General features: G+C 35.4%; 1 protein-coding gene across 3 annotated transcripts in view; it reads right to left on the bottom strand.

Moving 5' to 3' along the window:
- SOX6 (SRY-box transcription factor 6) overlaps positions 1-23429 on the bottom strand; it is a 596389-nt gene that overhangs the window by 319163 nt on the left and 253797 nt on the right. For all 3 annotated transcript variants that reach the window (XM_080816117.1, XM_080816115.1, XM_080816116.1), the window contains one exon: positions 11103-11310. In XM_080816117.1, coding sequence (XP_080672243.1) covers positions 11103-11310 — 208 coding nt within the window. The remainder of the gene's footprint in view (positions 1-11102; positions 11311-23429) is intronic.

Raw genomic sequence — 23429 nt, 5'->3', positions numbered from 1 at the left:
GATCAAACATTCTGCTATTAGTTAGAATGGTGGCTTAAAGGTCAAATTAAAATTAACAATGGAAAAAATAAAATTAACACATAAGCTTGGTACACATGAGATTTGTGCCAATAATATTTATAAGTAAACAACATTAATTTACTGCTGTCCTCTGTATTCCAAAATAACACTATCATTATATGTGATATCATAAAAAATTATCAAAATTGACCACAGGATCATTTTTAGGACTCTGTACATTCTGTATGTACTATATTTTTCTCCAGACTTTCTCTTCTATCTGAAAACAAAGAGAGATAGCTCCAAAACAACATTTTGCTTATGCAATAATTTTTAAATTCCCCATCTCTCCCATCTATGACACAAGCAAAAACTTGAAGAGGTATTTCTGAAGGATCTGCTAAAAAGTTCCAATTAAACAAATTACAGCTGCATTCTGGAATGGAATGGAATAGCAGTGTACACAGTTTGTTAGCTAGTCTGTAGACTGCCCACTGACTAGAGGTTGCCTTCATTCACAAGTCAAATATTAGCATAGTGTTTCTACTGCTGTTGCTGTGTGGTTCCTATTGCAAATAATTCAATAATTTGTCACATTTTTCATAGTTATTTTTCATTATACCTTCAATTTCTTTCTAATCATCTATTTGTATTTACACATTTGTAATTCATTATCTGAAAGCAATTAGGAATGTTCATGGGCCTCTAACTTCTGCACTCCCAATGCTACTGGATGGTCTATGTATTATGACTTCACTATGGGAGTTGCCTGGCCTCTCAGTTATGGCTTCTCAGTTATACTTAAACACTCAAAACAAATTAAGAAACCTATGATAGGTCTAAGTGTCACAGTTATCAGCATTAAACCATAGCCGCATATGGTTAATAATTACGGCCATGAATTCCCTCTAAGGCCCAAATCCCCCCAACAACAGCCCAGACAAAAGGTATACCTTATTGACCTTTACTTCTTCTGGATCATGCTACCCTACCAACACCCCATTCTGTTTGCCAATCTCTCAAACCATACACAGCACTTTCTGAGCCAATTATCTATGGCTATGTCCATAAGCACCTCATTGGACAATGACTTTTCACATATCAAAATTGGATAGGAGTTTTTATCTCTAGCTTCATAAAGATTATAACACCAGAAAAAAGAGACAGAGAACAGTAAAGTAAGTGATTTCAAGCATAATAAAAGAAAAATGAATCACGAGACTGGTTCAGATGACTTCTAGCCTGAAAACAGTTTGAAAAAGAAAATCACTGATGGTGCTAAAATTGAGATACAAATTCTAAAAGAAAATCAGAGCAGCATAAAGTTTTAAAATTTGGCCTTTTTATGCTAGACTAATGTCCATGTTTCCTGAATTAAGAAACTTTTGCTAAGATCAATTAATTAGCTAATTAATCAATTATCAGGTACTACCCAGTCAGTTACCAGAGTCAGGACAAGAATACATATCAAAACCAGGCCAGTATCTCAAAAGATTCTAAAATTAAACATTCTAAGGAAAAGGTAAAGATTTCCAGCTAATAAGTCAACTGGTTAGAAAACTGTCTATAGCATTATAAATGGCTAGGTAGAACAGCGCTGATAATCAACAGATTTGCTAGTTAGTCTTGAATTTGAAGTAGGTATTTAAGAAAAAAAACGACTAGGGACCAGATATGGCTAGAGATCAGGAATTTCTTTAATTCAAAAACTACACCAAACAGGAAACGTCAATAAAGAGGATCAAAAGCGGGGGGGCGGGGGGTGTTTCTTAACAAACCTAGTAATCATAGTCCAGTGGGAGAATGACAATACACTTGTGCTCATAGTTGAAAGAAAGATTGAAGAATTCTATTAAGATACAACAAAAGGAAAAAGGAAAATTGCAGTGAAGGGTCCATCAAAGGCTCTTGTGAGCTTCTGAAAAGCTCAATGATAAAAAGAAACCTGTACTAGACATTTTGAGGAAGGTGGAACCAAAAGGTATAGGCAGTTAAGTTAAAGCTTTCAAGGATTATATTACACACACACACACACACACACACACTCTGTAGCCCCAACTTCTTTGTGTAATGTTTTCCAACAGAGTGGAAAAAGAATACAAATATCCATCAATAGCAGCTCCACTCCTGGGAATACACCCTAGAGAAGAAATTCGTGCACATGTACATCAGAAGACAGGTGCAAGAATGTTCATAGCATCTTTGTTTTTACTAGCAGAAAACAAAAGCATCCAAGTGTCCAGACACAGTAGACAGGAAAATACACTCCTGTATATCATTCTGTGGAATAATGTATGGAATTTTATACAAAAATGAAAATGAACTAGAGCCATACACTGCAAAATTGAGCTTAGAATATAATTATGAATATAAAAAGCAAGGTGCAGAAGGTTACAGTGTAGTACCATTTTTACAAAGTTCTAAAACAAAGCCAAACAACATAATTTAGGGACACATAAAACTGTCTTAAAACAAAAAGGGAAAATGATAAACACAAAGTTCTGGCAGCAGTTACATCTAGGTAGAAAACAAACGGATTGCACAGGTGAAGAAAACATAAGTAGATTCAATAGTAATAATTTATATTAAGTTGGATGATGAATTCCCAAGCATTTATTTTATTTTTATGTCTCATAATATTTATGTATCATATATGACATAATAAGCACATATTTAATTTTCCCACTTCCTTTTATATTCATTTTTCTTTATAATTTACATATATACTATATAAGAAAAAGATATGAATCCAAAAACTACCCCCCTATTACTTTTTAGAATCCCAGCATAAATCCTGAAGAAGTCGATCTAATAAATTTTCAATGGAAAAAATGTGAAATGCTAACAATACACTCAAATTCTACATGTCCAAAAATCACATAAGGATATGACTTATTTCATCAAACCATCAGAAATCTGTATCCTCTTTCTAAACAACAAAATGCCAGGAGAGCACCTTCTTGCTTCCCAGGTGAAGAAAAAATCAAAAGCAATTGCCTCCATCTGTTCTTAACATTCTTAGAGCTTTAAGAAAAGAATGTTTAAATCTGAAGAAAGAGAAATGAGCCAAGAAATATGAAGTATCTTTTCAAGGCAGAGACACGCAAAATGAAGTTAAGAAAAAGATTCCACCAACTAGTACATTGCCGAAACGGTAAGTGGGAGTTACAAAACAACAGCAAATTGAAATAGCCAAGATTTGCCCAGAATGTCTGGGGCTCACAGGATGCAGGCTGACGATATTGTTAATAAAGTTATATAAGAGAATGTCCAGCTTCCAAAGAATTAGAAAGCAAATATACTTCACACAAAAACATACCAAATATAATTCTTTTCATAATTCAAAAACCAGTAGTTCTAGCTCATTTTATTCCTTAATTGTACAATACTTTCAGACAATACAGTTATTTAAACTATCTGGTACTAGATAACTATTTACTATGAATATACAAATTCTTTAAAACGGGAGCAAGGATAAAAATATCATAGGGAGGAAAGATGGAGTATTTTAAAGAGAAGAAAAAATGAACTGAAATCAAGTTGCATCAGCATTGCTCTGAATACCTGATTGCTTCTTCACTTGGAGTATGAGTGGTCTTGGGGAACTTCAGCATTTAAATGACTTGAAATTTCCAACTTATTCGAAATAATAATTCTGGGGCGTTTGTAATGAATACTTAATGTGTTTCTTATGCAAAAATCCAAAACCTTTCCGATTTTTCCCATGAATGAGAAATATAAAGAAGGGTTTGGATCTCAAATATTCTAAATGCTTCACCAATATAACCTTCAATCACAACGGTGGCAAACCTAATATCCATATATTCTGCCTTATAACATTCTTTTGATGCCCTAGCATGGTATGAATGTTAAACTTTTGTTTTGTTTTCTTTTTAGTATGGGCTTTTCATAGATTTTTTTTTTTTCCCTCTAACAGGAACACATTGCTCTTAACTGTGTGCTATCTGAAAACCTCATCCAAGGCTTTACCAACCTCTCTCACTGACAACATCATATTCCACATACTTCTCAGCAGGGAAGATTGGCTTCCAGTGGGGAAACTTTAGTATCAGCTTTTCCAAAAAGCCTGAAAGGAGAGTTAAACTGAATTGCTCTTCCAGAAAACAGGAACGTCATTGCTGCCAAATGCTAAATCCCCTAACACCATGGGACATTTCCTATGATTTGGTCTGTGGCGAAAGATGAGATTCCTGTAATATTTCTCTTTAAAAATGTTGCTTCAAATAATAACAGTAGTGGCAATTATAACAGCAACAGTAATAAAAATTATAATTATAGAAGCTATGTGTTTTACATATTTAATATGTGAAATCCTCACACAACGCTGCAAAGTAGTATCATTCATCCAGTGTTACAGGTGAGGGAACTGAAGCACAAAAGGACTAAGTAATTTGTTCAAGGTCATACAGCTAGAAAATAATGTTGGCTACCTCTATTGAGCACTTACTACATGCTGGTAATGCTCTAAGTGCTTTCGTTGCATTAACTAAATCTTGATCCTTATACTAGCACTATAATTATGTCCAATTTTTGATTGAGAAAACTGAGGCACAGAGAGGTGCCCTCTGCCACCCACATGGCAAATGGAGAACTGAGTTTCAAACACAGGCACTCGAGCTCCAGAGCACACATTCATAATCGGGAGGCTATACTGCCCCTCCACATGATAGAATTTATGGTCAAACACAAATCCAGCTCACTCAGAATCATGACTTTCAAAACTGAGTTTCCCCATCGTTTAAAGTATGCCACATTCCTCCTTTATTTTAGCAAAAGCTATCAGATAAGCAATATATACCAACATACATGCTAACTTAATACAATTCAGTAAAAAAACATATGTAAAAATCCAAATTATTGTTTAGAGATGTGAATAATGATAATAATCTGTCAGATATACACACAAACACGTGTTCATTCTTCTGTGGGGTAACAGCTGCATAATCCATTGGAAAGCCTATCCCACCAGGAATCCAAAGCTCAAATGCTCCTGGCCCTTTCTCCACATACACAGTCAAATGAAACCACATATTTTCATTATCATGATAACTTGTGGCACACAATTCCACTGGACAAATATTCTAATTTCTGTCCAACATATAGCCTATGCAACTGTACCTAAACCCTGCATACTTTCCATTAAGTTCATGGCCTCTATCAGAGTTCACGTATTCAAATGTTTCTATCCAACTACAAGCTTTATCACTCCCTCTTGATCACAGTAATTATTACCTAAAGAATACATCTTTTAAAAGAGCCAAAAAGTGAGAAAGAAGGTTTTAGTTCATCAGAGAGTCGAGGTTTATATCATTGTATCCCTTTCCCTGTAAGCACATGCCTCCAGAACCTGACCCAAAGCAGACCACTCGGCCTCGGATCATACAGTTAGTAGTATGATACACAAGACATGATAGTGGCTGAAGCACTATTATTAAAGAGAGATTAAAACAGCTGTACATTATGCTGAAGCACTCACTCTTCCCTTTACAAACAGACGGTCCTGGATTACAAGCAGCACTTGACCATTTAAATCACGACAACAACCAGATTTAACCAGCTGGGCCATATTCTCCTAGGCAATGCCTGTTGACCTCCTCAGTCGCAGCTGCTCAAATGAAATTCTCATTAGACAACTTATTTTCAGAAGCCAAAGGACTCTCTGATTAAATATATGTATTTAGATATAGAAGTCCTTTTTAAAGTATTCATTTTCTGACAACTGTCGCTTATGTTAGAGCCCAGCTACATTGGCAACAAGATGGGTGATACAAGGATAACGAAAACTCATCATTTAATCACAGCAGAAGGATTTTTATCTTGGAAGTGTTTTAACCTGAACAGATAATCAGTCTTTCTGCATATTCTACCCACCAATATCAGCAGTGTTTTAAAAGGTAGATTCTGATATTCATTCTATGCCTCCATCCATGCATCGGTCTGTCTCTCTGTCTCTCTCATCTATGATCTATCTTCCTACCTACCCATGACCAAAAAAATCAAGGTTAAATTTGCAACAAAACAGAAACCTTGTCTATTTTCCCACAAGTCTCGCTTTCAGAGGAGGCACTTCAGACAGAACACCTTTGTCCATCAGTGTCTCAGCAATCCAGTCAAATCACTGTTCTGAAGAAGACATTTCTTGAGGAATGGCAGATAAAACACTGGACAATATTTGGCTGATGAAAGGACCTGCTTTTAAGAGAATAACATCCCTAATGTTTTGTCATGTAGATATTGTTTTTAAAATAGACCATAATAAATAAACTTTTTATAGATCAGTTCCTGTATATGAGGGGAAGTGAGGGGGAAGGTATTTAGTCTGATAGAGTCAAAACATTCTCCAGGACAAGAATGACTCAGGAAAAGTCATTTATTATGTCAATCACACAGGCTTGTCATTCATGAGGTATGGCCTTCAAACCAGGAAACAGAGGTGAGAGTGAGGCAAGTGATGCATTTGAAAGCTCTTATATGTCCCCTGGGATAAGAGCTGCCCCACTTGAGGAGAGAGACCTGAGGCTTTAAACGGTCAAAGCCAAGTAAATATTGGAGAAGCTATTATACCTCCATAGACCTGAAATATAGTTTTACAGAGTCAGAGATATCACTATCTTGTTCTGTAGTATTGCTCCAAGCAGATAATTAAAATTAGAAATCAAACTCAAAGTAGAAAACAGAAATATTCATGGCTCCCATCTCCAAAACATGTTCCTCCACTATTTTTTATTAATTGTATTACAACCTTCCTACTCACCCAGAGTTTAAAAACTCTGAGCAACATTTGAACCATTCCTCTCCCTTGGTCTCCTCACTTAAATGTCAACTCCTAACAATTCTATCTCCTAATATCTTTTCCATATTCACCCATTCCTCCTTTCTCATTTCTGCTGCCTTAGTTTCAGGACCTCGTTATTTCTAGTCTGAAACAATTTTCTCCGTTCTCTCATGCTCCTACACATACTACACAGTGCCGCCAGATGGACTTCCTGAAGGATAGCTCTAAATCCATCACCATGTTGCGCTAAGAAATTGTCAATGGTTCTTCTGTGACCTTCATTTTAAAGTGCAAACTCCTAAGCCAAGAATTAAAGGGCCTCAGTGATCTGAACACAACCTACCTTTTCAGTCTTATATCCCATATGCATCTTCACATACTTTAAATCAGAACCTGAACTGTTGGCTATTTTAAAGGTCTCCGCCTGTTCCTTCTATCTGAAATGTCCCTCCCCTCCATTTCTGCCTATCTAAATCCTTCGTTCTCCAAGACCAGCTAAGACCCATTTCCCTTTAGAAACTTCCCATGGCTTCCTAGGCCAGTGCAATGTGTCCTGTAAACTCCTGTATTAGACACTGAATTAGAGCTCATTTTGTATATATCCTATACCTCTTACAAGAATATGAACTCTTTAAAGTCAGAGACTGTTGTTTTACTCATTATGGGTGCCCCGTATTATGTAGCATAGGGACTCTAAACCTAGGGTCCATAGACCCCAAGAGTCCACATACAGGATTCAAGCGGCCTTGGATGGTGAACCTGGATGGAAAAATTCTTTTCGCAAACCTCTAATTGAAAATTTGCACTTCCTTAAATTGCGTATGCAGGCAAAAACCATAAGCTATTCATAATATTTGTGATACTGTAACCAATAGAATTACAGTATATTTTTCTGGCACATTGTACCGGTTAGCAATATCTTAAAATATCTTTTATGTTTATCACTATATTAAAATTTTGATATTTTGAGTCCCTTCATTAGATCTTGTTGTTTAATGCATTAGTTAAGAAGCATTTTCTACCATATCATAAAATTTTGGAATCATTTAATATTTTAATATAATTCATTTTCTCTATAATTCCATGGATTTTACTTTGTGCATTTAAACTAAGAAATAACCTGTAGGCTTCACTGACTAACAAGAAAATCCATGGTCAAAAAAAAAAAGTTAAGAATCCCTGGGTTCTACTGTTACCTTGCAAAATAAAAAGAAAACTTGTAGAAAAATAACCATGATACTATGTAGTTCTTGGTTACGGCTATAAAAAATACACATGATGAACTATGAAATATTGTATAAGCACATTATTCATAAATATTCATAGAGCTTTGGTATTAGAAAAAGACCCTTTTGCCCCCTAGCCGTATTAAAATGGCAATTAAGATTGCCACATACCTCCAAGGACAATTTATTATCTTCCAAAGAAGACTAGTCCATACATGGACAGGTACAACTGGTAGACAGTTAATATTGTTTTAAATGATAATCTGGTTCCTTGTAACTTCTTGTCACTGGTCTTCATTCAATCCCTATGCAACTACATAGAATAAACCCAATCCCTCCTCCACATGACAACCATCATGTCATCCTTCATCTATTTTCTCCGGGATTAATATTACTAGTTCCTTCAACCATTCCTCTTATGATGTAATTATATGTCTGTTGTCAAGTGTTCTCCTCTGAGAATATACCAATGTTTTTTAGTCCCTCTTAAGGTGTGGTGATTCTCAACTCAACACCGTAATTCAGATGCATTCTATTGAGCAGGGAGTTCAATGGGACTACCACCTTTTGAATGCTACATACTGTAATTCTAGTAATGCTGACTGAGACAGCACTATCAAATTTTTGGCATTATTCATCATGCTGAGCCCAGTGTACTTTCTTAAAACTCATAAGCTCATTTTTTAAAAAAATTCATGTGTCTGCTATTTGAATTTCCTTCAGTAATTATTTGTGCAGCTAGGAGTTTTGGTCACGATCTCTGGACTTAACAATAAGATCTATTAAATTTTATTTGATGGGCTAGTTTTAAGTTCATATTTTTGGTTTGTCAAAACCTTTTGAGTTTTGTTTCTTTCATGCATTTTATTCAATGTTCCTCCCAGATTTATAGAATCTGTAAGTTTGATGAGCATACTTTTATCACTTCATATTTATACTTAACACATTATATACATTAATGCACACTAAAAAATGCCTGAAATTCTGATGCCTAATATATATATACAATAGAAAACAAAGTTCAGTAAAGTACATAAAAACATTCTTTGATAGTAGGAATGTACTGATAAAGTACTCTTAAATGAGAGGTCTCATCTTGCAAGTGTCTCTCTTGTACCAAATCTTTAACACACAGTAATAAAAAGGAAGAACAAAAAACTATGAGTACAAGAGAAAAAATATTTTAAATTTCCTAGGAGTTCACACTGGGGAAAAAAAAAAACATTGCATATCAGCTTCTTTATTTTTACATTAAAGAGCTCGCTAAGGAATTTTAAAAACCACTTTCTTATAGGACTAAATCATCTTTTTGGTAAATCATAATTAAAATAATCTAGCAATCTCACTTCTTTAGAGATTATTGATCTGACAGCTTCATTTATGCTAGAACATAGCCAAGTAGGGGAAAATACAGTGTCTGTGCAGCCAGAAGTCCATGAACTAAAGATCATATATATTACCCAGAATCTCTTAGCAACTCGCCCAGACATATATGTTTATATTTTACTTATGGTCCAGAGGCTGTGACTATCTATTTTCATAATTTATAAATTAAAAGAGAAACAAATTAGAAATTATTCACAATGCAAAAATTAACAACCTGAGATCTGATATTGAAAGAAGAGACCCCAACATACACACATACGCACAGACACACACGCACACAGATAGTGCATGCATCAAAAGATACCTGTTATCAAGCAGACACAAGAACTCAAAAGTCTCATAATTGCAGAGAAATAACCATAAAGCCAAATAGTCCTAATCATCTCAATGATCTCTGGGGGCATCATCACATTATAGTCTGATAAAACAACTGGCATTTATAATATGATAATTATCACAATACCCCAAATTTATGTACTTGACTGCTCATCAGAGACTTCTATGTTCATTATTATAGTTAATTCTCAAAATGTTTGAGTTACCAAGTCAAATACTAGTACCACACCAAATTTTAAATTTTGTGGCTCAGGTAAACTGAAGAACTTACCCAGGGTCACATAATTATTAGATAGGTATTGGAGTTTATAGTCTACTGTACCATGACCCTGAATCATCAAAAAATTATTTACATTTTTGTGTCATATCATCTGGTTGGTAAGTCAGGGAAGTGTGTGATGCATTTTAGAAACTTCCTTTTGTGCTGATGTGATTGACACATCCACAAAAATTAATTTGAAACTTTTAAACTTTTAAGCCCTCATAGGAATAAAATTAAGTTACATGAAAAATTCTCTTATACCCCCATTTCTCTACAGTGCCACAGAACTCTAAATTTAACTTACAGTGTTCGCAATAAATCCAGAACCATTAACTACCCTACATTTCAAAGTCTAAAATCTGCACATAAAGAACGAAAGAACATGCATAGTACAGCAACCACTTAGACTTGATTTATTTGATTTAAAAATATTATTAGAGTCTTCTTTCATGTTTTTTAGGACCTAGGTGAACCTAGTGAAGCTAAGTATATCTCTTGAGAGAGTAGAGAAGGTAGCTGTGGGATGATCTAATAGATGTCATATGTCACAGCACTTTCCTCTTGAGCATTTAGCTTTGACAAATTAGAAACCTCAACTTTCAATTCTACAACAATTTGGAGGTGAAAGGATAATATTTATAAATTTGTAATATTTATAAAAAATGAGGAATAAATTTGTTTTGTTTTTATTTTCTGTTTGCTCTTCTTTTCTTTTTAAATAGTTAATCTTTTCATAATAAAACACTGTCCATCAAAAGGAAATAAGGGAGAAAAAGAAAGAAAAATAAAGTTGCAGCTGCAAAAGTTCCCATACTACACCTTTTTTCATGGTAAAGCTTGCAGTCCCTTTAAAACCTTGATTTATTATCATAAAACAAAATAAAATGCACAAAGTTTTAGAAAAATTGAACTATCTGCTTAATACTCTCAACGGATCAAATCTGCCATCACCATGGTAACCTGTGAATAACTTTTTCCTAGCTAGTGCCAATTATGCACTGCTTTGGCCCTTGAAATCCCACTCAGGTTTTTTTTTTTTTTTTTAAGGCCTGGAATCTTTGAAAGAATAAAGCCCAACAGTTAAGTCCACACATACCCTCTTGTTCAGTCCGAGTCATTTCCTCAAGCTTCTTCTGTTTCAGTGTGTCCACCACATCGGCAAGGCTCCCTTTGCGGCGTTCTGGGGTTCCAAAAGTAACACTGGTCATTATCTCGCGGTCCCGACTCCCTTCGTCAGGCTTATGTGGTGAGGTAGAGGTATTTCGGAAGGAATACAGGGAACATAACTTATTATTCTCTGACTCCTAGAAAAACAGAATAAAATAAAACCCTTAGAACATTTGTTTCTTTGCATACCGTTGGAGAAAAATCCTAAACTCAGAATAACAACATTATGAGGACAAAAAATATTAACCATCTCTGCTTTATTTTTTCTTTTTTTTTCTATGTTACATTATTCAGCATACAGTACATCATTAGTTTTTGATGTAGTGTTCCATGATTCATTGTTTGCGTCTAACCATCTCTGCTTTAAAAATACTAAACATTAAAGAAGCAATTATCAAAAGAACTCCCTTGAACTTGATGATTAAAACTGTTTTTTTTAATTAAAAACCAACCTAAGAGTTTCAAACCCTTAATTTTAAAATGGACACTTCGACTTCTTATTCATTCACACCCTTCATTTAAAGTAGTTCGACTTCAATTATTAATTATTAAGATTGGTGAAGTTTTTCTTTTAATTGGCACTTTTGTTAAATGCTCTTCCCACAGCCTAAAAAATATATACATTATACTAACATTATCCTTGAATTTAGAAACAATAAAGAAATTAGCTTCAATATCCAATGTTAATTATTCAACAGCAAATATATAAAATATCTAAATCAGTGCCAGAAAGTTAGCCAACCTGAACATTTTTGTGTGCTGGGGCTTTAGGGGAATCATTTTTTTCCTAGCCATACATCTTTCAAAGTTCCAAAAATTCTTTCTGTTCCTTATCTTTATCACTTACACTTTAGTACACAGTCACATACATTTGAAAGTGGCTTATTTTCATGTTTTTACGTTTGTTTATTTGATTGTTTTTAAAAGGACAAATCTGCTATGAAACATTTGCACAAGAATTCACAATACAGAGAAGGTAAGCTAACTGGTAAGAAGTTAGATCCATCTGTGAGGAAAAAATGCAAAACTGAGATTGAAAATAACAAACACCTAAAAGTTTATAGAAAGAAAATGTTTTTACATCTCTTTAAATCAGAACTGAGGGTTGGAAGCAACTGTTATTTAGCTACAGCCCATCAGTAATTTTATATTCACCTCATCTGTCTAGGCATGAGTATTCTCTTGCCCAATAAAAAAAAATGGTATGAAATAAAGCATCTGGCCTTTGTGATTCTCATCAGAAACATGAACATCTTAACTGCTCCTATATCTCTCTCCCCCTTCACAAAGACGTCCAGCAAACTTCAAGAACTAGAGGAAGAAATAGGAGGCAAAAGTTATAGTAATACCTGGTGGGAAAGAGAGAGAAAAGAAAAATGGAGCCTAGAAAAGTACCGGTTTCAAGATAATTATAAATGACAAATGCTAGGCAATTAGTATTTTTGTCATTGTAGAAGGTTAAATAAAACTTGTTTTCAGGGCTGTTGGGAACATATTATGAGATAACATTTGTAAAGCAACTAGGCACAAGACTGAGCTCTAAGAAGTGGTATTTAATAAGTGGTAGGTACCATTATTCTGATGGAAGGAGCAGATCTAAGGATGGAACCAACGCGGTTCTCTTCCCCTCTGGACCTAAGGAATTGTTTAGTAAAACATGTTATGACTCTTAAAGTAAACTGAATACTGTGAAGCCTGAGCATATACTAAAAACCATTGAATTGTATACATTAAATGGGTAAATTGTGTGTATGTATACTGTATCTTAATAAAGCTGTTAAAAATATGGTAAGCCAAATCAGTCTTTTTTTTATTCCCAGTACTAACACAATGCCTAGTACAGAACAGACGCTCATTACATTTGTACTGAAATAAATTGAAAAGGATAAAATAAATGGAGTAGGGCAGGGGCAGGAAAGAGAGCTCCTCTTTACCTTGCTCCCAGATCTAGGAAAGACGTTTTATTTCATTTAATGCTTACAATAACTCTATAGAATAATGCAGAGGAACCCTTTCTTTTAGATGCCAATCATGGTTAGTGACTTCTTGGGATGGTCAGGTCATTCTCTGCTTTGTGCAAATGAAAACTCAGAAATGGGGGTGCCTGGGTGGCTCAGGTCAAGATCTCAGGGTCCTGGGATTGAGCCCCTCATTGGGCTCCCTGCTCAGCAAGGTAGTCTGCTTCTCCCTCTCCCCCTGTCCCTCCCCCCTGCTCATGCTCTCTCCCTTCTTTCACTCTCTTTCAAATGAATAAATACCCTTAAAAAAAAAAAGAAAGAAAGAAAGGAAACTCAGAAATGTGTTTTCCAAAGCCATTTTGATCTCTTAGTAATGTTCTGATCAGAAATTTGACCTAACTTTTTTGAACCAGTATCACCATTGGATAAATCATGCTTCCGTCACTTTCATTTCAAGTGCATACTAGTCTTGTATTGTAGCCTATAAATCAAAAACAAAAACAACAACAACAACAAAAACTTTGACTAACCTAAGAGATTAAAAACCAAGTCAAAACAACTCATGTGGAAGTGGGTTACCTACAAATAAGCCAACATTGACCATAACACAAAGGGCTTTCCCATCACTCCTAAACTGAAATTAAAAGATGTTAGGAGTGGCTCTCCTGCCTGAGGAACAACTTAAAGTTTTATTTACTCATGTACTTTGTGAGATAGACTGCTTTCTTTGTTGTTGTTGTTGTTTTTTAACCTAAAGGAATGTAGCCAGCACCATCTTACACCACAGACAATCACCATAGGTTCCCACACCAATGACCCACACTGTCCTCAGCCCCATAATCTGTGCAAAGTGGCTAAATACTCCCAAGAAGCAGAGAATAAGAAGCTGATTTTTCCAAAAAAGTGATAAGAACTACTTGCAATATGTCACCAGGCACCAACATAAGCAGTGGATAAAATCATCAATGGCGTAAGTCATCTAAGTCCCCTTATACCATTCTTAGGAACAAGAAAAATGTGCAAATTTTACCATTTCCAGCCTTACTTTTTAACTTTCTAAAACTTAACAAATAATGGCCTCTCATGAATGGAAGCCTACAGGCAATTGATCTGTGTAAAGGGGTATTTAAGTCCAAAGACTTACAACGAAGAGAGTACTATTGGGTAAAAGGCAGTAATACCAAATTAGAAAAAGAAACTTAACAAAGGATCTCTAGGGTTCTTTTTAAAAGGCTAGGCAATATTTAAGTAAGTTTTCTTAACAGAAAAAAAAGCTCAATTTATTATATAATTTCCTAAAAATGAAACAGATCCTATGAAATAGCAGTTTGAGGAAAGATGCCCAACGATGATATCTGTTGTGTCTTGATGCATGTCACAGCAGCATAGCCATGGAGGGATGCAAGATAGCATTTCCCTAAAGCAATGGTTCTCAAACTTCAATATTTAGAATTCCCTAGCAAATATGTTAAAATGCAGATTCCCTCACCTCCCTCAATACCCCCAATGGAGGGGCCCAGGAATATGGTGTTTGATAAATACCCCAAGTGATTCCAATGTATAGGTCCTTTCATTCTGACGCATCCCACTTCAAGAAACACTGATCCCTATGAAAGCAATGAAATAAAAGTTTTGCCTGAATGCTACAATATGGATAGAATTATGAAAATTTTTAAGAAGTCTGGTTAGTTTTAATTTTTAAAAAAATAACATAAAGGAGATTACTTCTTTTGTTCTTTCTTATGAAAACAACCACTGTATAGCAAGACTGAGCAAGTGAACATCACAACAAGGGGAGCATATGGGAACAGAGTTAGCATTAGTTCATTCAAAGGCAAGTTACTGTAAGTTTGTTTTCTCTCAACCCCAACCTCAGTGGTACACCAAACCTAACAGTGAAGATAATTCTTGAAATATTATTTAAAAGGATCCCAGACACAACAGAAGAACTAAAGCAACATTGATCCAGATTATCTAAAGAGCTTTTTGCTGGAAGCCAATTAAATACAATGCAAAATGATAGGCAGGTGCCTGAAAAAGCACATAGTAGTACAAAAATACAGTCATTAGGCAAAGTTTCTAGAAAACACAAGCAATTTTCACAAATTAAAAATATTTAATTAAGATGTTTCCATGTCTGAAGGGGGAGAAAAGTAAATATTAAAGACAAAACATATACAAGGTGATGGATGTCAACTAAACTTATTCTGGTAATCATTTCACAATACATACATGTGCCAAATAATTATGTCCTACACTTTTATATGTTATTTGTCAATTATATCTCAATAAAACTGGAAAAATGTTTTAAAATAAGTATTGCCCAGATTTTTCAGAGGTTGTCAGTCAAAACAGATTTTTCAGCAGTGGCAATAGAAAGACATTAGACTTATATAGTCTTCTCATGGTAATGTGAGTATATCAAACGCACATAAATTTTTGAGCTTCTGTGCTTCATGTTCTTTTCCTCTAGAATGTCCTACATTCTCTTTGACTATTCACTCAACCCATTCCTCAAAGCTCAGATCAAATCGTATTTCATCCTTGAAGTCCTGCCTGACTATAGTGGGCCTCACTATCCTCCTACCCCCTGAACTACACATTGAAGCACATCAGAACCACACAACTTAGCATTTAATAATATACTGAAATAAATTATTCATTACTATTTTGCATGTATTAGTCATATCTGCAACTAAATTTTAACACTTAAAGAATTGGGGCCATGTCTCATGTTTCTTCGATATACCCCCTGCCAAGAGCACCCAACAAAATGCTAAGTACATCATCAGCTGCTGAACTTGAAACAACTACTCACCAAATATGTCAAAAATAATTTAAAATATAAGGCTAAGAGTAAAGATTTGTTCTGACAGTGACGGGATTGCTTATTTAAGCAAAATATTGAGAACTGAAGTATTTTTTTAAAGGGATTCATTTAATAGACGATGATATAGCTACACAGAAGAATACCACGCAGCCATTAAAAACAATATTATATATGGTGAAGACAGAGTTGTTTATAATGATGAACAATTACAGGCAACCTACATGACCAATTTTAGAGATCATTCTGAGGGCATTAGGGTTTCATCCAGAGGGTAAAATGATTTGAAACTACTAAAAATCATATCTTTAGAGAAAATGTAGTAATGTGGGAATATTCATAATGTATTGTTGGTAAAAAGTAAGTGAGTAAGAAACATCAATATACATTTTTTTTTAGAAAAAATTATGTACAGAAGAAAAGACACCAGAATTTCCAACAAAACATAAATGGTCCTCTGAGTGTTGGGATAATAGGTAGCTTTAATTTTCTTTTTGAAGTCATCCATATTTTGCAAATGTTCTATTACAAATACTCCTTTTAAACAGAAAGTAAATATTGTTGTCAAGACTGACTATGAATACCAAAAACATGTTGTAGAAATAATTCATTTACAAAGAAAGATGTTTTAAATGGGAAAAAGGATATATTGTATCATTTAGTACATGGCCCTCTTGAAGATGTCTAGAGAGTTAGTGTATTATAATCTCCCTGTATTGAACCCAGAAAAAAATAACCAAGCTTTCTTTCCTTGGCATTTCTGCAGCCGAAGGCTCTCAAATAATATTTTCTAACAAATTTAATTATGTAAAAAGGAATCCTTGCATCAACTAAAATCTAGATCCTCATCATTATCTCCTATTGTTTCCCATTTGCCTTCAAAAGATACACAAAAATCAATCTATTTCCTCTTCTGTGTTAGAGTTACTCAAATTCTGAAGGGAGGGATTGAATTAATAGTTCTTTTCTAGGGGACACCCCTCCAGTTTCTACACCCATTTCCTATTTGACATGGTTTCCTGACCCTTCGTCTCCTTTGATTCACTCCAGTTTCTAGATGCTGTTGTTAAGATGTGTTGCCAAGAACTGAATACCAAAGTTCTGTATCTTTGTTTTCAGCAAGAACAAAGTAACAGTCAGGAGGTTATGCAGCTTCTCTCACGTCACACAGGTAGAACTGGCAGAACTGGTTTAAAATTCAAAGGTAGGTTTTCTGTCTCCAAATCCAGTGCTTTTCTCCTTCCATAGCACTACAATAAAATCGCTCTCACCAGTAAAAGATGCCATAATTCCAATAACAGGAACCTTCTAAATCTTTTTGTTACCTTGCATTGCCAGAGAGGAACTTTACCAACTTTGAGACAGGAATTCCATTTTGTTATTAGCCCTAATCCAATACCAAGATGCACCTTATATTGGTTATCTCTTATAAAAATCACCCTAAAACAATTCTTGAAACAACTATAAATATTTATCTTCAATGGCTTTTGTAAATCAGGAATTTGGGAGAATCTGGTCTGGGTGGTTCTGTCTCAGGGTCTCCCATGAGGTTGCCAGTAAGTCAGTGATTAAGGTTGGAGTCATCCCATAGACTTGTTTATTCACAAATGTGAACCCTTCAAGAATCTGGGGCTGGGAAGCTGGGGTTTCTTGGACATTTTCTTCCACGTCTGTGTGATCTCTTCACATGATCTTTTCTCTCCAGGATTTAAGCTTCAGACTAGCTGGACTTCTTGCATGGTAGTTCAGGTCTCTAAAGGTACAGGCTCCCAGAAAGAGCCAGACGAAAGCTGTATCACTATTTCTAACCTAGTCTGGGGAGTCATGCCATGTAACTGTCAACACAATCTATTCAACAGTAAGTCACCAAGGCTTGCACATAGTCAAGAGGGTGGGACTTAGACCCCGCCTTTCTACAGGGTGGAGTTATAACTACATCCTCAAAGAGTTGTTGTAAGAAATGAATAATATATAAAGCCCTTAGGACACTGTCTATCACCTAACTACTCAACATACAGTAACTACTCTTATTATTAAATATCAAACATCTTTTGTCGAAATAATTGTCTTGTGTTTCAATTTTTAATTCTGAAAATCCAGTCATGATGACCACTGACACCATTTTTAGGTTCTTACTTATTCTCATTCATCTAAATATAATAATAAATACTAAATGACATTACTCTCTTCAATATCAATGCTCAAAAGTCACCTCTTTATAAAGTCATCCCAAACTAATTCCATCAAGATCTGACCCCCTCGCAAAACTCCAGTAACCTTAGCATCTGCAACTAGTTTTTTCCAGGGATGCTTACTATCAATTCCCACTTGACCTAACTGCATATGGATTATCTCCACTCTGTCCCAGAGCAGCTGTAGTACACTACTGCTCTAATTTGTCTGGGTTGCCAACTGCACCTTGACCAGGAATATGAACGGGCAGTCATAACTGCACACAGAGGAGAGCTACAGGCTGAGGTTGCAAAAGTCAGATAAGATGTAAGGAACTGAAACAAGCAGAGACCATAGGTCAGGAATGGAATCTTGCCCTACATAATAGAGTTGAAACACATATACAGGTAGAAGTCATTGCTGCTGGGAGAAATGACTGGGAAATGGCCTCTCTAAGCAGTTGCATAAATCAACTTCCCTATCTGCTGCCCAATGTAGCTGCAGGGACAGAATATTACCCTCTTTTCCCCTTTCCTCCACCCATTAGTGAGACTACATTAAATGTGCTCCCTCTTATTGCATTGTATGCTGTCATTTTGTTTTTGCCTTTGTTTCCCATTTTAGTTACACTGTCTTACCAATTATAGCTTTATCCTCACTCTAGTCTACCCTCCCTCTAGATAAGATTTATTGGGATACCAAATTATAAGTTTGTCCCTGATTTCTGACAACCCCCAATCTATAGCAAGCTTCTGTTTCCTTAAACCCTATCCCAAATCACTCCAACAAAGCCCAAATCCTAAAAAATGTTCTTTTGAATATTCTCTTACTGAGACATTTGATGGTTCTCCATGGTATGTGTTCTCCCTACTGTAATGTGTCATAACCCCAATTTGTTCAACTACAGGTGTGTCTCTGGTAGTCTTTAAATTAAGGAAATTAATGGGATACAATGGCTGTAAAGAAATTATAAACAGTAATAAAACCAACTAAAAGTTGTTTTTGTTTGATTTAAATCACTGTGTACTAGCAACTCAGCCACGTCATGATCACACTTCTCTGTCAGAACAGATGGCTCCACACCCCCCCTTTTGTATGCACTGCATTTTATATATTTCAAGTTTCTATTAAGCATTCAAGTTATATCACACAAATTACATACATACAAGTATTGTAATATAGTATATTAAGTTATATGTAAGAGCTAGATATGAACTGCTTTTTCCGATTCCCCACTCCAAACAACTCTTTTTTGATGGGTCAAAAACTACCTGCCATTTGTGTTGTGTAAGACACACACTACTTCAGTATTATTGGGTGACTGACAGATAAAGCTTTACTTAATCTAGCTTCCAATAACTTCTTGCTAACAAAGGAAATCTAACATTTTTAATATGCTGAAAACTAAATTGCTAACATTCACAGGTTCTTTCTCAAAGAAAAAAGTGTGTTTTTTTCTCCAATGTGACATATTTCAAGGGAAAGCATTGGTTTAAAGAAGCTTATATAAATGAAAATACTGAATTTGGTTCTAATTAACAACAGATTATTCGTGATAAAAGTATCAGTAATTCTAATAGTAAAACAAGGTTTTATATTCTTTTTCTCTTTTATTAAAGCTGATACTTGGTAGAATATATTAGATTTATATAGCATTCTCAAAGTTGGAACAACATCCTGCCACTTTACACTACTATTATATTGTTCAATAACAATAAATTTATTCATGATGTGTCAGAACATAAATTTACCACCAATATTTGCTAAAGTGTCATGATTTCTAAAGTCTAAGAAATGAAAGCTATTGTTTTTAAAGTGTTATTTTGATTCAAAGAAAAACAAATTATAATAGTAAATTTTTAAAATGTCCTCATCACTATATTTAATAAGTGGAAGCAAAATACAAAAAAAAACTATTAAAGTCTCCAAACCTGTCAAGACAAGCACATAGAAAAGCTTTGCCTCATCTATACACTATCAGCCTCACAAAGAGAATCAAAATCTCAAGATTCAAAGGTCCTTAAAAATCTAATTGTTTAGGGGGTGCCTGGGTGGCTCAGTGGGTTAAAGCCTCTGCCTTCAGCTCAGGTCATGATCCCAGGGTCCTGGGATTGAGCCCTGCAGGGGGGGAGGGGGGGGGCTCTGCTCAGCAGGGAGCCTACTTCCCTCTCTCTCTCTCTCCCTACTTGTGATCTCTGTCTGTCAAATAAATAATAAATAAATCTTTTTTTAAAATAATGAAAATTTTTAAAAAATCTAATTGCTTAATCCCATCTAGTACTTGAATCCCTATGCAGAAAAAGATTAGGTATCATAGTTAACAGAATGCAGGCTCTCTGGGCCAGATTTTGTAGTTAAGTCACAGCTTTTCTACCTACCTCCCATATAACCCAGGCAAGTTAACTAACTTCTCAGAGATGAAAATATTTTATGACTTTTTGGTAATAGAATGGCAAGAGGACCTTTAAGGCACGCAGGCCTGATGGTGAATTTACCAACACAAGGAGCAGTGTCAGGTCCAGCTATTAGCAGATTTGTGTGCCTGCTAACTTTAAGCAGTTAACTTTCATCTGGCAATTCATTAGTATTCAAACTACCATATGATACTCAAACAACACTACCAGGCTAGGTTGAATTGGACTAGGACAATTTTAACTTTGAAGCCAAGAAAGTGAAAAGTAGCAAGAGACTTGGTGAATACAATTCAAATCTTTCATATTTGAGATGAGGAAATTGAAGTCCAAAGATATAAAGTGACTTCCCTAAGGTCACACAGCAAATTAGCGACAGAGATAAACATAGGCCTTCTATGAGGCAACATCCTTTCCTCTAAATTATGTTTCCTCTAAATAACCTCAGGGAAAAATTTCCACTAAATCAAGAATTTTTTTTTGTTTATTTGTTTGCTTTTTACAATTTGAGGCACTGGGGAATAAGGGGTGTGATTATGCAGAAGTTGGAGAAGTATAATTGGACAAGTTCTTACAGAGCAACTTTCTATGCATAGAGAGTCTCAAATGATTCCACAGAGCTTTTCTTACGAGATAACTACTTACTCTAGTGTCAAGTCTATTATCCTCATGCTCTCCTCCTTTGCAGTTGTTTTCTCTTCTTCCCCATTTGAGAGATACCAGTGCACTTATGAAAATAACTGTGTATTTTTTATATATAATCAGCAAAGCAGCCAGTATGCTTTAAATGAACTGAAGGCTATGGTGGATGCTTAAATTACATACACATCACTGGATCCAGGTATCAGTCAGCTCACCAGGAACCCATTTTGCATAACTATCATCCAAATGAGGAATAATAAAGAGCACTTTGAAATAGTGGACAAACCCAGACATCAGAATTATGAAGTGGAAGCAAAGGAGGTGATGTAAAAAACCTCCCTAACCTGTACCAAAAATAGGTAAATAGCCTTGAAACTAGGACAGTCAAGGCACCAGGGACCTGTTGTAGGACACTAGTTCAGAATGAACAGGGAAGAGGAGGGCTGGTAGCATGACACAAGTAGTCTGTTGAAATGTGATTTAATCCAGCTTCTAGGAAACTTGTCCGTAATTCAAAACAGAAACTGGGGTCATTGGAGGAGAAGGGGATCTACCATCATTCAAGAGTATCAGAGTAGCTACAGAAAAAAATGGGACTTAAAACTTTTAGGAAAAAGGTAAGGTAGTTGGGATTCAATAGGAAAAGGTAATGGGATGGTAATTAAGCACCCAGGAACAAATACTGGTATGATAATTAACTATGTCTTGGTTGTCTATCTAAAAATGATGAGACTGGGGTCACATTAAAAAAAGCTCGGAGTACATACTTTCTATTTCACAGATCTTCTTCTTCTTTTTTTTTTTTTTTTTTTTTTTTTTTGGAGAGAGAGAGAGTACATGTGCCTACACAGTGTGGGGAGGACAGGCAGAGGGAGAGGGAGAGAGAGAATCTCAAGCAGGCTCCATGGCCAGAGCAGAGCCTGACATAGAACTCCATCTCATGACCCTGAGATCATGACTTGAGCCAAAATAAAGAGTCTGACACTTAATGGACTGAGCCAACCAGTCACTCCACAAATCTTAATTTTAAGAAGTACCCAATCAAGGCCTATCAAATCCATTTGTTAATAGAGATTCTACTCTATTAACAGTGATGTCCTTCCATGGCCTTGTTTACCCAGAGAAGAGCAACTAGAGAACAAATTGCTCTCTCTGTCATACATACTGAGTGAGCCCTCATGACTGCTCTGGGACTCAAACAGCTCCCCTCTTCACTGGCTCTTGCCCAGGAAGGGTCCCAATTTAGAAAACTCAACCACAAAAGCCTTCAAATCTCCTTCTAATACGTCAAATCCATGTAATGGCTTAATATGAAACTCTCTGTAATCCAGAAATTTTAAAATAATATCTCCAGCTCTCTGACTTAAGTTTTTTACAGATAGAACAAGTACAAAGAGACTAAAAATGATACCTCAGAGGTTGTGTTGCTAACAAGGCATCCATCTATCTATCTATATCTATCTATCTATCTGTATTTACATTTCCAGGAAAAGGGAAAATATGCACAAAAATGTCACTAATTTACCACAAGGCAGCAACAAGAAGTCTAATTCTGTCATCAGGTGCCCCCAATGCCTGGAAGCTATGCATTGTTCCACCTGAAGGCAGCACGCAAACTTGAGTTGAGGCTCAGTTACAATCATAAAATCCATGTTTTTTCTCTTCTCAGGGCTGGGAGGGGGAGGTAGATGAGTAGGGAGGGAAGGTATGAATTTATATTTTTCTAATTTCCAAATACCCAAAAACTCAGATTCAGATTCATTCCTTGCTCTACTGTGTCATTGCTCATGGATCCAAGGGAAGGGTAGTCAAAAGGACAGCTAAATTTTAATCTTACTGTCAACTTCAAAAAGCTAAATAAATAAACCATAATCAACTTCACATACAAAATATATCAGCATAAAAACAAAACAAAACAAAAATGACAGAGGTATCTTTGGTAGAAGCATACAAGGAACAAAATAATTAATACAGTTGAAGGCCACATACTAACTCTGAATTCAGGAGCAAAAATTTATTCCAATTTGTTCATGGAATACACTAGCTTAACCCTGGCTAACACAGTCCTCATGTAAAGAGCTACTAATTTACTACTAAAGCTAACCAAAAAGTTCCTAAATGATAGTAATTGCAAAAAAAAAAAAAAAAGCAGCTCGTTTTGTGTGCCCCAAGGTAAATGAACCTCTTCTATATACCACCATAATCCATCTATGCTTAAATGAGGGCACATTTCTTCCCAGAAGTTT

Source organism: Martes martes (assembly GCF_963455335.1).
Source record: "Martes martes genome assembly, chromosome: 10".
NCBI classification, from domain to species: domain Eukaryota; kingdom Metazoa; phylum Chordata; class Mammalia; order Carnivora; family Mustelidae; genus Martes; species Martes martes.
This window is presented reverse-complemented; position numbering and strand designations above follow the sequence as displayed.